This window comes from Sturnira hondurensis, unplaced genomic scaffold (assembly GCF_014824575.4).
Source record: "Sturnira hondurensis isolate 20B ecotype Veracruz unplaced genomic scaffold, ASM1482457v3 Scaffold0009449, whole genome shotgun sequence".
NCBI lineage: Eukaryota > Metazoa > Chordata > Mammalia > Chiroptera > Phyllostomidae > Sturnira > Sturnira hondurensis.
Window position 1 is genome coordinate 345,521 of NW_028082080.1, and position 15,466 is coordinate 360,986.

Below are 15,466 nucleotides of genomic sequence, written 5' to 3' on the forward strand. Positions count from 1 at the left end.
TCCTGGGTCACATGTGGCCCATGGGCTACGGATTGGACACCCCTGATAGGGAAACATGTGTGGCCTTTATCTCATTGGTACCTGGGCAGCTTTTTGAGGATGTGAAGCTAGCAGGCAAACAAATACTGGCCTCTTCATGCCTCCCTGTTGCTAGAATGTTCCTCATGAATGTCCCTCCTGCTTGCTTTCCAGTCTACATGGGAGGCGTTTGGACTGCTGGGATGCTGTAGGTTTCCCAGCAGCTTTTCAGAGCCAGAGGGCACAGAGAGTGAAGCAGTGTGTGCCAGGGTGCAGATGATCATCAACAGGCCTCTGAGCAACTGGGCCTCCTGGGGCAGGAGCCAGGAGCGCACCCTCCACAGAGGCCAGAGGAGTTGACACCCAGCTAGCCACCAGCCCCAACTTAGTTGCCTGTGGTATTGCTGCTGATTTTGACCCCATGAGGGAGAAAGAAACTGTAGACTTTGGCCTCTGGGTGCCAGATTCAAACAGTGATAAGTCTATGGGCTGAGACATTGAGGAAACCATCCACGAGTATACCTGAAGCCCAAGAGCAGGGCCCCCCAGCCAGAGCCTTCTCAGAGCAGCTCCTGACTACTCTGTGTCCCCCAAAACTTGCATCTGGCTCAGGAAGTGTCCCTAGAAGCCATGTGGGAGTCAGCAAGGCCCCAAGCTCTGCCTCCTGGGTCAGCATAAGCAGCAAGGACTCCTTTTGAGCAGAGCATCCAGGTAGAAGTAGAGCAGTTTCTGAGAGAAAAAAAAGACAATAGGAGACCCCAAAATGTGACATGCCTACAGATAATAAACCAGACCTGATGACAACTTGGCCAAACTGGCACTCTGATCCAGTGAAGAGCTGGTCATCCAGGTGCACTGGTAGAATTTGGTGGGATTTTGTGAGGAGTTTGTCTTCTGGAAACATCCCAGGTTGGCTAAGGTGACTGCACAGCCCAGAGGCCTCAGGTGTAAAGTCACCACTGAACCAGAGAGTTTGGGTGGTGTGAAGCTGGTAGCCCCCAGGCCAGCCACTGACTGCTGTACTGCAAAAACCTAGGGTAAGGGTGGGGTCAGGAGGAACCTGGGCCCCAGGAAGAAGAGACACGGAATTAAGAACATGGCCCCGGTACACAAGGCATCAAACTCCAGCAGTGTCAGTGGCATCAAGAAGGCTATCCAGCTGAAGAAAAGAAAGGAGACAAGCAGGGACCACTGCAGAAAACCCAGCTGGGGGAGGAGCAGACTGATCCTCCTGTCCACAGCATGAGCCATGCCACAGAGTGTGCCTTGCCCAAAACCCATAGGAAAATGCTAGGCAAATAGAAGCCAGTGACCTCAAAGTTGGATGACCTTGGCCCACGTGGCCTTAACCCTGACTTCCTCAAGCCACCAAAGGAAACCAAAGCCTTTGCACCCCCAGGAAACACAGCAGCTAAGAGCAAGTTTATGGACCAGTGCTTACATCGGGCAGACACATCACCAAGTCGATGTGTGCCAAAGCGATCCTAGACATATCCAAAATGATCCTGCCAGCTCCTGGGGAGGGCAGTGACAGACCCCTGTACGCCAGCCCACTCCCTTGTCCCCTAAATTTGCCTTCTCACTCGAACAGTGACAGCAGCTCTATGGACAGCGACAACAGTATATAGCAGGAGATCCACATGTTTTGGGTGCTGAAGGTACAGTCAGGGAGTTTGCTGGCTAGAACAGACATCTGCCTGCAGTCTGTAGAGAGCCACTGCCATCACCTGGCCTCAACAGATAGGCTGGTGGCCCCAAAGCCCCTGAATCTAAAACACTGAGCTGCAAAAAGAAACACAGAAAAGGCAACAGTGCTGTGTGGTGGGCCATGACCAAGAAAATGAGAGGTGGTGAAGGAGCCCCAGACCCTGACCTTAGCCAGGGAAAAGCAGTCTGACCAAGAAAAAGCCAGCAAGGTCCCTGGGAGAGAGGGCAGGCAAGGGGACAGCCTGTCCCCTGCAGGACAGTCAGGCTGGGTGATGAGCATATGGCCCTGATTACAGGGGTGGCATGTCACCAGAACACAGGAAGACAGGAAGGTGGTGGAGGTGAAAAGTACAGACAAGAGGGAGAGTTCCAAGGACAAAAGCAGCTTGCTGGACAGTGACAAGGACCTGGACACTGCCATGAAGGACTTGTTGCAGTTCAAGTGGAAGCTCAAAAAAAGACACCAGCCTGTATGCAGGAAGAATGTCAGGTTCAAGACCACCAAGACATCAGCCCTGGGTCAGCAGGGCGACTTCCAGAAAGGCTAGAAGGACAGAAGCCCACACTTGAAAAATTGCCAGTCCATGGGGCTGGATGGACATGGGAAAAGGGAGAAAAAGTGACTACTATAATAGCATAAACAATTTTTTTAAAAAACCTGCCTCTCAAAATCAGAAAAGGACAGCAGGGAGGACTCACTAAGGAAACCTTCCAGCATCTTCTGCAGTTGGACAGAGGGAAGAAAATCAGGCAGCACTGCGCTTGTGGATGTGCCTCTGCCTTCCTGTCTGGGCAAACAGCCTGTGAAGGACATGTGTTCTCCAGTGAGGCAGAGGTCCACCACCTTCACTGCTCATCCACCAGCCCTGGCTCTCAGTTTGATGACAGCAGTTTCATGAACAGTGACAACATCAAGTTGGAGATCAGCAGGTTTTTGGCCAAAAAGGCTAAGGGCTCCATGGGCAGTTCAGAAATTCAAGGACGGAGTCCCACCACACCAAGCTGGGGAGTGTGCCCAGGCTACAACCACTGTGCTAGAAGGTAGTGGGCCCATCCCTGGCCCTTCAGCCTAGCATGTACACACAAAGGCAAAGGGGCAGGGGTCCCCTCAGCTGGCCCCTGTACCAGGGGATGGCCTGCCACACATAGAGCGGGCCTGCCTCCCTGCTGCTCTGTCCAGAAACCAGTTGGTGCCACCCAGAAGCACCAGTGGAACTGTTGTCTGCCAGACGATCACCCGCAAGTAGGCGAAACCTTTATCCACACAAAAACCAAAGCCCACAAAGGGCCAGGCCTGCCACCAGGGATATAACTTTCAGTCATCTGTCCAGTTGTGTGGAAGCAGGTGCTCTGGCAAGAAGCCCCAGTGGGACTTTGCCCATGACCTCTGAGAGCCAAAGCACACTGACTTGGAGCCCAGGAGCAGATAGGGAGGGGGCAGCCACAGGCCGGCCTTACCCTCCCATGGGGCAGTTTGCCCACCAGAGTTGTCTGCAGAGCCTGTGATCAGTGCTGAGGCAGGGACAGGTGTGGCAAGGGGACCTGGGGAGTGAAAGGGAGAAGGGAGCCCAGCCTTGCCATTGACCCCAAGAAGGGCCTGCCCTTCATAGGCTTCTCTGTGCTGCTCTCCACTCAATTATTCCACTTTGGGAGTAATGTCTCCCTGGGGGCCAAGCCAGTCCACCCCTTCAGCCCCAGCCTGAACCTGCCTATGCAGGGCCTGTCCCTCTCAGTCTCTGAGAGGGCCCAGCAGGCCATGGCTCTGTGTTTGGAAGCTCAAACTTACTTCATGAAGAAGGAGGGTAGGCACTAGCAGTGCTCAGCTTACACAACAACAGAAACTTGGATCCAGATGAGGGCATTTTTAGACCTGTGGTGTATACAGAGAATGGATAGAGATAACTAGGACCAAGAGGCCTGGGATAGTGATGCACTACACTGAGCAACACCTTCATGGAAGACAATGGCCTCATGGCCAAAGTCCTCAAGCTGCGAGTATGCATCCTCGCACCAGCATGTATATGGACAACACATATATGGGCATGTACCTGTGTGTATATATGGACAATGTGGGTAAAAGCGGGGAATAGGAGCCACTGTAACTGCCCTGTACATATGTACACCGAGAAATGATGCCCTTACTTAACACATGTGTCCTGGTAAATATGATGTTTATATCTTTTTTGTAAATTATTTAAAGTGCTGTAAAACCATTTTTGGAAAATATAGCTGTTTGATTTTGTAGGGCATCCCTGAGTGCAGTTTCTGTGGCCTCCATAACACTCACTTGGTTCTGCCTGTCACAGCCAGGTTTAAGTGACCCTGAGGCTGGTACTTTGAGGTGACCTCTGTGGTGACCAATGCTTGAGGTGGCAGCATTGACACCCCCAAAGCACTCCCCAAGCCCCGCTGCCTTTATCCAAAGGTTCCTGGACATCACTTGTTATAAGTGATCCCAGGGAAAAGCCTGGAGCCTTCGACCAGAGAAATGTCAAAGCACAAGCACCAGCAAACACACTGGCCACGCTTCAGTGCATGTGGAAGTCCCAGGTGGGAGCTCATGCTGGTTACCCCCATTTTCTCTAGACCTCAGTTGTCTCCTATCCAGTCCTGTTCAACAACTACATACTTCTAATAGCTCAGTAAACCTCTCTGAACATGGGAGCCACTGTTTTTTAGCCACCTCCCTACAAGGTAACTGGCAGCCCGTACATCTTAAATGTTCATGTCCTGACCTGTGCCAGTGAATGAGGCCCAGACACTTTGATCACTGAGGACAGAGTCCAGTACTCTCCAGGGAAATGCTTTGGGTGGCTTTCAGAGAGCCTGCCTCCCATGGCAGGATGAGAGGGCCATGTGCAGCACCGTGCAGCTTGGCTGTGGGCAGTCCTGGTCCTCTCCCAGTGCTCTAGGTGTTTGGGCTCAGGATAAGGAGGAGTGTGACATCCTGTTCCGCCTTTTCTGTTCAGCAGGGGTGCACGTGGCTACTGTAGACACAGGAGGGACAGCTGTGTCACCTAGGTCTGGGCACTGACCAGTCACCACATTTACATGCGAATGTCCTGCAGATGTTCATCAGTCACCCCGAGTTTTAGAACTCTCCATCACAATTTAGCTACAATGGTCCTGGAGCAAGGTTTACTTTGCAGCCAAATGTAGTTTGTATGCTGACATGCAAGTGAGTTTTCTGCACATCCTGCACCTCTGGGTTTTAGCAGTGACTCGCTCTTGTGCCAAAAGCGAACCTGCACTGGCACCACAGTCAGTGTCTGCTTGGTCCCATGTTATGACAAACAGGCCTGGGGAGTCCAACTGTCCTGTGGCTGCCTGATGTGCACTTGAGATATCTGTTATCAAATATTCATTCACTCACGTCCTTCCAGGAAAAACAGTTCATGTATCCTATGCTTTACATTTTATTTAATTTTTAAGAAATGCATTGGATACTCAAAAACAAAAATCAGCTTCTTTTGTATATGAGAACTGGCTTTTTATTTCTAATAAATCAAGCACTGCTCATGAATCAAAAAAGATATTTCAGAGAATATATATTTTTAGCAAAAACAATTTTTAGTGCTGAGACATTTTTTACCCCATAAAAGAAAAGTGCCCTAGGTAATTTTAAATTCTTTTTGTAAGTCATAATATCCCAATGATGCATAATCATTTTTAGATTCCTAAGATGGACAGGTTATATAAGTTCCTCCCAAAGTTTTATTGTGGATCCTTCAATTTTTGAAAACACAATTTTAAGTTTTGTAGTGTGTTTCTTTCAAACTTAGTTTCCCATCACGCAGTCTTTAGACCACTGTTAAATATACTGCTCTTTTCCTAGTTTGGACTATGTCACATTTAATGAGGCCAAAGATCTTTGAAAGGGCGTTTTCATATTTTTAACCAAGAGAAAAAGTTTATATATAAACGAGCAGGAGAAAAATAGATTTTAGATCTCAGAAGATTTTTCTCTGATCTCTAACTTCTGAAAATCAGTTCTAGCACCAGTTCCTTATATTTTACTATTGAATCTCCTTTTCCTAACATTTTGCCAGATTTCAAAAATTTTAAAAAATACTATTGGATATTGATGGCTGATCTGCTGAGTTCACTGAAAAGATGTGCCTTGAAATTTTGTTCTTAATCACCAGATTCTTCAAAGAAAATGTAAAGAAAGTTCTTAATGAGATAGTCTGCGTTTCCGCAGCAAGTCAATTCCCATTATTGTACAGTGTAAACTTGTGAACACTGTTATTACATACTCTGCAGCTAAATATTTGACTCTTGAAAACTTTCCTTCTTCCCCAGCAAGAAGCTTCTTCAGTATCTTTGAAGTTAAGTGCTCAGATGGTAGTTGCTAATGAACTTCAGTGTTCTCTGTAACTCCACAAATTTATTCATTATTTGGTCCATATCTACAGTCTGGTTGCAAAAGCTATAATCTTTCTCAACTAATGTACAGTCTGGTCCTTAGATTTGGTTTTCTCTAGGCTGAAAGCTTAGTGAACATAACCCAGTGACAGTAATTTTATAGGTTCTCTGCCAACCATTCTATCTTAAATATGTTGACCTTGCTAAATGCTACATATAAACTATGAGCAAAAAAAAGGCTTCTAATTGAGGACTAGAAATCAGATGAAAGTGAGATGTAATTGAGTATGTTAAAAAATGAAATGATTTAATGTTTTGAACATAAATAAAAAGTGACATATTAACTGATGCTTTCATCTTTATGTTTGAAAGTACAATTTCAGAAGATTTGAATTTAATATTACCACCAACTTTATTATGTTTTGTTTAAAATAACCCATCCCAAAGATAGAATGTGGCCTCCTAAAGGAACTGTTCTTGTACTCCTTAAGGCAGACAGATAAAACATGTCCACGTAGCTTATGTGTGGTCACATCTGACCCAGCAACAGAAACTGGCGGGGAGCCGGCCTATCTGTGTGCAGACAGTGTGAAACAGTCTGTTTCCCTTGCAGCTCTTTACATTTCCTCATTTTACTGTGTTTTTTTAAAATAAAAAGTGCTGAGGTTAGGTAACTCATTTCATTAGAAAGAGAAAACAAGCTAATAGATTCATTCTTGTTTTCTCTCTAGGGATAATTTATTAACATTCTTCCCTTTCTCCCTCTACCTCACCTTCTACACCTCAGCTAATTTACAAATACATTTGATATATTCACATTTCAGGAAAGCAAATAGCAAAAGGATTATGTTTTGTCATTTCAATCCACCTTGAACTTAAGCTTCTAGAGCAGTCAACTACAGCTCTCAGACCAAATCCAGCCAGCTACCTCTCTTATAAGTAAAGTTTTATTGTAACACAACCATGCCTATTCATTTGTAAATTGTCAATGGCTGCCTTTGCCTACATGGCAGGGTTGAGTGGTTGTAACAGAATTCAAATGGTGTCTGAAATATTTACTATCTGGCCAGGAAAGAATTAGGATTCTAACATTCTTTAACAAGGCAAAGCTTGTAGTTGATTGGCTAATGTCTTTTAAGTCATATTTAGTGTATTTTTTCCTACAGTCTATAAGTGATATTTTCTGAAGTTCTTGCCCCAGATATTTGGTGAAGGTGTCTCACTGAAAGCATGAGACTTTGTGTATTATTGAATTATAATATAAGCTAAGGAAATCTGGTATGAAAGGAAGGACAGCACATCAGGTGGCCTCGGTTCAGTCCCTGCTACTCTGGCTGTAGGACCCTGAGCTTGTCGCTCAACCTCACTGGACCTCAGCTTTCTCCTTAAAATGGAAGAGTCAAATCATGTTAATATATAAGATCTTTTCTGCCTTGAACAATTTTCTGCAGTAAGTCATCCTTGAAACATACAAAAGAAGAAAAGAATTAAATAATGGTCCAAATAGAATTTCTTAATTTTGAAGGAAATATTTTAACTATGTGAATGATAAATAATGTGTGGTTCCTAAAGAAACAAGCTAAGAAATAAGTATTCCCACTGTTTATTTTTGTTACTTTGAATTTTTTAAAAAATATCTATTTACAGTTCCTATGCACCAGTTCAAATACTCAGTTTTTGATGAAACATGTATTAAACATGTACTGTGTACTCAGCCCCATGCTAGGTGCCATTATGGGATGTCAAAGAATTCAAGAGTCTGGTCACAGAAAAAAAGGAAAAAAGCACTTAAACAGCTTGTTCTATAATCTTGTCCCTCATACAGTCATTGCCCTCTTGGTTGCTAATGCCCTTGGTGTGGCAGGCATCCAAATTTAGGCTCTGCCCTGGGTTGCTTCTGCCCCCAGGGGTTACTCCACAGCTATATTTGGGTCCACTTGTTCTGTGCAGACAGCCCTCTTGGGCAAGGATCCATCAAGATGTCTCCAGGCAGATTATTTTCTGAGACAGGAACTTGACTCATGGGAAACACACATTCTTGCCCCAGCATACAAGTGTTGGGCACCCTACCCTCAGGGGCTGTCCCTGAGGCAGACTCCAGCCAGGAAGAAGGCAGCCAGAAGTCTCTTTTCACTTGGGACCCCAAACACCACCAAATTCCCCAAGGATTCTCTCTTACACAGGGCTCCCTCCTCAGGTACCAATACAGGCCTTATAAGTTGCTGCAGCTCAGCAAACATTCCTTCAGAGAATGAGATAGTGAGTTCTCCTTGCTGGCACCTCCAGTTTCTGAGCATAGTTATTTTGGAGCATTCACTGTCCTTTACTTTCATGGAGAAGGGGGCAACTCCCTCTCCTTTCTTCCCCATCAAGAAGAAGAGAAAAATCAAATATTTCATCTCCTCATCCTATAACTCCAGGTTTCTGCCTCTATAGGCAGAATGGGGTCCTGGGGTGAGGATGGAAGGACCATTTTGAGCACTTTGCAGCAAGCCCTAGAGGGATGAGGTAGCAGTTTTCTAGCCCACTTGGTGCTACTTGATTCCTATTGACCTTAACTCTTGGCTTTAGCTGAAAGTCCAAAAACAGGCAAAGTCCCAAATCACATTGTTCTGTATATTCTTTATATTTCATGGACTCAGGGAGGGAATAAAAGGTGCTGAGAAAGAGAAGCTACTGCATTCCTTTGTTCTCAAAACCCAATTGCCTCTCACCTGCCTCCACACCTTGACACAACTTTACATGAATTTATACTTTGAATTCTGAATTTAGTAAACATAACCCATAAGAATGAGAAGTGAAAAAGCTGCATATTTCTCACTACTGTTTTAAACAGTTGAATGTTACATTGCATTGAAAGTACCTCCATTGATTACTTTTTGTTTACTTTGGCATATTTCTCAAATGCTTTATATTTGTTATGGTTATCCCTAAAATATTTTGAGTCCCCTAGGCAAAAATATAGTAATAGAAATGGAGCAGGGTGGGGGAAAATTGAAGGTTGGCATGTTATGCATTTACATCCAGATAGTCACCAACTTAGGGCTGCTCACTGAAATCCCTTCTAGATGATATTGCTGGAGACCAGATTACTCTTAGGTCCTCAAAGGGATCAAGCTGTCATACATTTCTGGGCCATTGTCTTTGAAATTTGTGAGTCCTTTGAGGGCAAGAATTTTCACCTTGTTAATCCTTGTAACCCTAGTAAATAGAACCCCACTAGTTAGTGCATAGTAGGACCTTAATATTGGATGGATGGATGGATGGACAGATGGACAAGCGGTCACTTCTTCCCACTGATAGTGATATGAGCTCCTTCTCTTCCCCTTCTAGCCTCGGTACTTACTTGCCTTTTTTGTTCATGAGCAGGCAGTTGAGATTTATCATCTGTTCTTATCCGCATGAACACTATCCACTCTGTCCAGTGCCTATCTTGAGAGCTCCAGCCCTGTGCTCTCAAGAACTTTGGCAACTAGCATCTAAAGTGCTCAAACAAGTAGCAATTGTCATTGCTATTATTCTGTTACTCTTACTCTCAGAATTTAACACTGGGCATAAGTTATAAATACCTAAGAAGTTTATTAAAGCACAAACTTCTAGACGCCTCCTTTCAAATTCTTATTTAATAGGTCTGGAGTGCGGCCCAGAAATCTGCATGTTCAATAATCACTCCAGCTGATTATGCTATGAGTCCTTAAGAAATCACACTGACATAAGACCTAGGAAATCATACTTGGCATCGTAAGATCAAGCCAAAAATAAAATGTCTCCAGTGACAGTGAGAGGAATTCTTGGACCTGTGGAATTTTTGTTGCTAATGTGCATTTATTAAATGTGTAAGTAAAAACTAATACTAATCATAGCTGAAAAATTTGAGAGTAGAACTAGTAATATCCCTTGGTCAAGAAGACAAAACGTACTTCCAGCCAAGATGGAGGAGCAGGTGGAAACACTGTACCTCCTTTCACAACCAAGTTTAAAGACAACAGAGTTTTAGTAACAAAAATGCAACCAAAACACAGAAAATTGAACTGTATGGAAGTCTGACAACAATGAACCATTCAGCCAGACAGGTAAGAGGGGCAGAGTCAGCAGTTGGCAGAGTGGGGTTGTTCAGGGGAAAGTGACCCAGGCGTGCAGGCAGCAGTTGGCAGATCCCAGGCGTGGGGTGGCAACAGGCAGACCCAGTGAGGGCGCAAGGTGGCTGGCTGACCATGGTCACACATTCACGCAAAGATAAACCAGGCAAAGGAGCAAGAGGTGAAACAGACCCTGAAACCAGGGCCACAGCGACAGGAATTGAAGCCTTAAAGCACCAATTGAAAAGACTTTCGGGGACGAGATGCCGAGAGAAGCTCCCAGGCTCACAGAGAGTTTGTTAGAGACCAAACGGGGTCCTGGAGGGTGCACAGGCCCACACACCCAGGAGCCAGCACCGGGGGGGCTGGTTTGCTTGCGGGAAGCAGCAGAGGGGATTGAAATCTAAGAGAGAGTGGAACAAACACCACTGCCCTTCTCTGACCCCGCCCCCACATATAGCCTCACAACCCAGCAACCTGGGTTGCCCCGTCCTGGTGAACACCTTAGGCTCCGCCCCTCATACATATCATGCACAAACAGACCAAAACATTATGGCTCAAGAACAGCTCAAAGCCCCAGAGCCAATACTTCTAAACAACAAAGAGATAGCCAACCTTTCAGATGCACAGTTCAAAACGCTGGTGATCAGGATGCTTACAGAACTGGTTGGTTTTAGTCACAAATTAGAGGAACAAATAAAGGCTAAACTAAGTGAAATGAAGAGAAATGCACAGGAAACCAATAGTGATGGAAAGGAAACTGGGACTCAATGGAGTGGACCAGAAGGAAGGAAAAAATGACCAAATAGAAAAGAATGAAGAAACAAGAATTCAAAAAAATGAGGAGTGGCTTAGGAACCTCCAGGACATCTTCAAACGTTCCAATATCCAAATTATAGGGGTACCAGAAGGGGAAGAGGAACAGCCACAAGTGGAAAACTTATTTGAACAAATTATGAAGGAGAACTTCCCCCATCTGGCAGAGGAAATAGACTTCCAGGAAGTCCAGGAAGCTCAAAGAGTCCCAAAAAAGTTGTACCCAAGAAGGAACACACCAAAGCACATCATAATTACATTAGCCAAGATTAAAATGAAGGAGAGAATCCTAGAAGCAGCAAGAGATAAGGGGGCAGTCACCTACAAAGGAGTTCCCATCAGACTGTCAGCTGATTTCTCAAAAGAGACCTTACAGGCAAGACAGGGCTGGACAGAAATATTCCAAGTCATGAAATCCAAAGACCTACATCCAAGATTGCTCTATCCAGCAAAGCTTTCATTTCTAATGGAAGGGCAGATAAAGTGCTTCTCAGATAAGGTCAAATTCAAGGAGTTCATCATCACCAAGCCCTTATTGTATGAAATGTTTAAGGGACTTATCTAAGAAAAAGAAGATAAAAAATATGAACAGTGAAAGGAGAGCAAACTCACAGTTATTAACAGCCACACCTAAAACAAAAGCAAACTAAGTGGACAGCTAGATCAGGAGTGGAACCATAGAAATGGAGATCACATGGAGGGTTAGCAACAGGGGAGTGGGAGGAAAAGACGGGGGGAGAAGGCACAGAGAATGAGTAGCATAGACGGTAGAAAATAGACAGGGAGGGCAAGAATAGTATGGGAAATGTAGAAGCTAAAGAACTTATGACACATGGACATGAACTAAAGGGGGAAATGTGGGTCGGAGGGGGTGTGCAGGGTGGAGGGGAATGAAGAGGGGAAATGGGACAACTATAATGGCATAATCAATAAAATATATTTTTTAAAAAGACAAAACTTTTCATGATGGAATTAGGCATTATAAGGTGATAGTGCCATCAACCTGTAAAGGCTCTAAGTTGGTTTTTTTTTTTTCAAACAGTAGCATTCAGGAGTTTTTAAAATCTTTGTATTGTTCATGTACTTTTTAATTTTGTTCAATTATCAATATTATGACATGTCAGGTGATGACTATTTCTGTTTTGTAAGTTTTATATATTTTAAATATGTTGTTTTTAGCTTACTGATCCTTACCGGGGGGCAGATCAGTAAGGACCTCTCCACTAGCATGGTTGTGCATAGTAGGGGAGTTAAAAAAGGACAAAAATCAACTGCCTCAAAACTACCACATATTTTAGAGAAGTTAGGAAATAGAAGTGGCAGACCAGCCAAGATCATTTTTAACTTGTCATTTTTCAAACCAGATTATTGAATGAGACAATTCAACTGAGGTAGAAATCAACATTTCAACTGTATTTCTACACTACAGAGATTTCTCTCTAATGAAGTAATTTTCTTAAGAAACTTAAAATTTTGAATCATTTAAATGTGTGGCATTTTTAAAATATATTTAGATTCTTCCAGTGTCTTCTCATATTCTGTGACTTTCAAATTCAAAAGGGAAAAAGTTTATGTCCTTGATTTCCTGTGTAAGGGCACCAGCACTGATACTGTTAATGAACATCTCTAGTAAAATAAGCACAAACCTTTTGTGAGAACATTCCTTCCTAGAAGGAGTTGGGTTTGCCCTTTCCCAAGATGTAGATTTCTGTGAAAATTCCTTCAGTTGCATCTTGGCCAGAAAGCATTCTTTCAAGTTACTCTATATTCATCTTACTAAATGTTGCTTCTATCAGAGGAAAAAGTACTGTGATTACTGAAATATTGATGAATTTAAAATGACAAGGCAATTGCCACTTTGACAGAATTTTGGACCATCTCTTCAAAGATGATTTTTTTAAAAGGTATGCATATGGCTCATATTTCATCAAGTTTCCTTGAATGAACAAGAGATGATTAACAAGAAGATCCCACTGAAATCATCAGCCTGCCTTTTTAAGAGGAAAATATTGTTTAGCGAAATAATAAATACGAAGCTCTGACTTTTAGCAAAGAATGATAAATGTTGACTGGATTTTCTTCTTTGCTTTTAGCTGTATGACAAAATTAACACAAAGTCCTCACCACAAATCAGGAATCCTCCAAGTGATGCAGTACAGAGAGCCAAAGAGGTAAGTGACATATTTTATAAACACATCTGGGTACATAATTGCTGCCTTTGTTGAAAACATTTCTACGGCACAGGAAGCAGTTTCCTTGGAGTCATAGTTGAACCATTATACTCAGATTTAGCATTTCTAAGTTTATCACTTAGCATTTACATACAAAAGAGAAAAAATCACAGAGCAACGTTGCCTAGATTTCTAGTTCTGGTTCTGCTATGTAAACTTGAACACGTTAATATATTAATTTTGCTTTCCTTTTTTTAAAAAAAAGTTATTTTATTGCACTTGGTGAAAATACACATGCTCTCAAAATTTGAGTTGCTTTCTTAAGGTGGTAATGTTTGAAAGTTAATTAAATATCTGTAGCATCTAAGTTCAGAGATAACTCATTTCTGTAAATTGTTGGTTGATGTGTATCTGCCACAGACTTTAAAACTTTTTAAATATAGAAATATAATATTGCAGAAAGCTTGGAAAATAAAATGAAAATGAAAAATACTGTATTAAGGTAATGGGATTGTGGATGAATTTTTCTTTTCCAAACTTTCCAGTCACTATTCATTGCAAATAAATTTTTATATAGTTACAATCAAAATGTATCTTTTTTTAACCTAACATTATATAATGAGCATTTTTCATGTTTCCACTTGGTCTTTATACACTAAATATAAGTTCTAATGATGGCCTAATTTTTCTTTGTTATTACTAAATTATAGTGAATTAGCAATTCCCCCATTGTTAGATATTTAGTGGGTTTTTTTTTCACTTTTTGACGTAATAAAAGTCTTCATGCAAATAAACATTTCTCTTTGAAAAAGTTTGTTTCTTATAAAGTGAGGTTACTAAGTGAAGGAATATAAAAGACAACCCTGACCATTGTGGTTCAGTTGTTGGGTGTCATTCCACAAAGCAAAAGGTTGCTGAATTCCAGTCAGGGCACCTGCTGTGGTTGCAGCTCCATCCCTGGAGACAGCCTATCAATGTTTCTCTCACAGTGATGTTTCTCTCCCTCTCTTTCTTCCTCTCTCTAAAAATAAAGTTTAAAAATCTTTTTAGAAAAAGAATATGAAAGATATCATTTCTTCCCTGGAAGATTTTAAACCCAAGACCTATACTGTAAAATACCATATATTTATTGAGAAACAAGACCTAGGACAGGGGGCTTCGAGGCCTGCCCACGTCAGGTCAGGGCACCAGCCAAGAGAAGTCCTCTCTTACTTAGGAGACCACAGCTCTGTGTTTAAAATTATAGATTGTGAGAGTGGTAGGGAAGCAGAGAGAGTGCATTTAGATAACAAAGAAACCCTGTAGTTTCTATTTGTCCATTTGTTCCCTGAATTGGTTGAGTAGCACTTAGGTATACTGCTGAAACCTAAGCCTTAGGCTGAGTGACCTCGAAACATTCCTTCCTGCCATGGTATTAAGATTCTTCAAGGGGAGATGAGAGGTTCCTACTCAATGGATGACTTTTGTGCCCCTGGCATCCGGTCCTGCTGAAGCAATCCTTGACTGGTTCAACTTTTGGAATTGAATGCAATTTGTATAACCACTCTGTAAGTCCAGCCATCTACAGTTAATCATAGTGGTTTGTTTACTTTGAAAGACAACAGAAGTTAACCGGGGGCTCATGTCACGTGATCAGATTTTAAATGTGTAAACTCCATCTTGGTGGTAAGGGATAGCTTTTGGAGAACAATTTCATTTGAAAACAATCATTTTTACCTGTATAGAGAAAATGCTAACAACTAATTAGTGAAGAATATTTCAGTGGAAAGAGAAATGTGTTTTTTTATTATTATTCTCTTGGATGCCCTGGCAATTAATCCTAGGAACCATTGGCAGAGCAGTGGTTCTGTCTAAGTGAGAAGATGAATGTGGAGAATAACATTGATTCTGCCAGGCTGCAAAGAAAATTACTCCTGTTTTTCTCCTTTAATTTGTTTTTATTTGAACCTGTGTCACTTTAATCATTATAAAAGAAATTGACAATTTTGTTAATGTAAAATAAAACTGGTATTAACTTTTATTACAGATTCCTTTTGGTGAGTTTGGAAAAAAGTTTGCAGAGATAACTTACCATTAAGTTAATTAAGTTACACTTGTAATAAATATGTTGTACACTACTATTTTGTATTTTCAATAACCTTTTGAGTTATCATTGGATAATTGAGGCAAGGACTATTATAACAATTTTTTAATTGTCATTGTCATCAATATAGTTCTTTTATATATTAATAACCTTTGAATAAAATATTGTTTTTCCAATATAATTATTTTTCTGTCAAAAACTCATAATTTTTTAATTTAAAAGACTCC

At 42.2% G+C, this 15,466-nt stretch overlaps 1 protein-coding gene and 1 pseudogene across 1 annotated transcript in view; both read left to right on the plus strand.

Moving 5' to 3' along the window:
• The window catches only part of CASK (calcium/calmodulin dependent serine protein kinase), a 365,574-nt gene that overhangs the window by 272,065 nt on the left and 78,043 nt on the right, over nucleotides 1–15,466 (plus strand). Inside the window, exon 12 of the mRNA XM_037057119.1 lies at nucleotides 13,079–13,156. Within this exon, the coding sequence (XP_036913014.1) occupies nucleotides 13,079–13,156 (78 nt within the window). The remainder of the gene's footprint in view (nucleotides 1–13,078; nucleotides 13,157–15,466) is intronic.
• Nucleotides 86–3,531, plus strand: LOC118994493 (protein phosphatase 1 regulatory subunit 26-like; annotated as a pseudogene).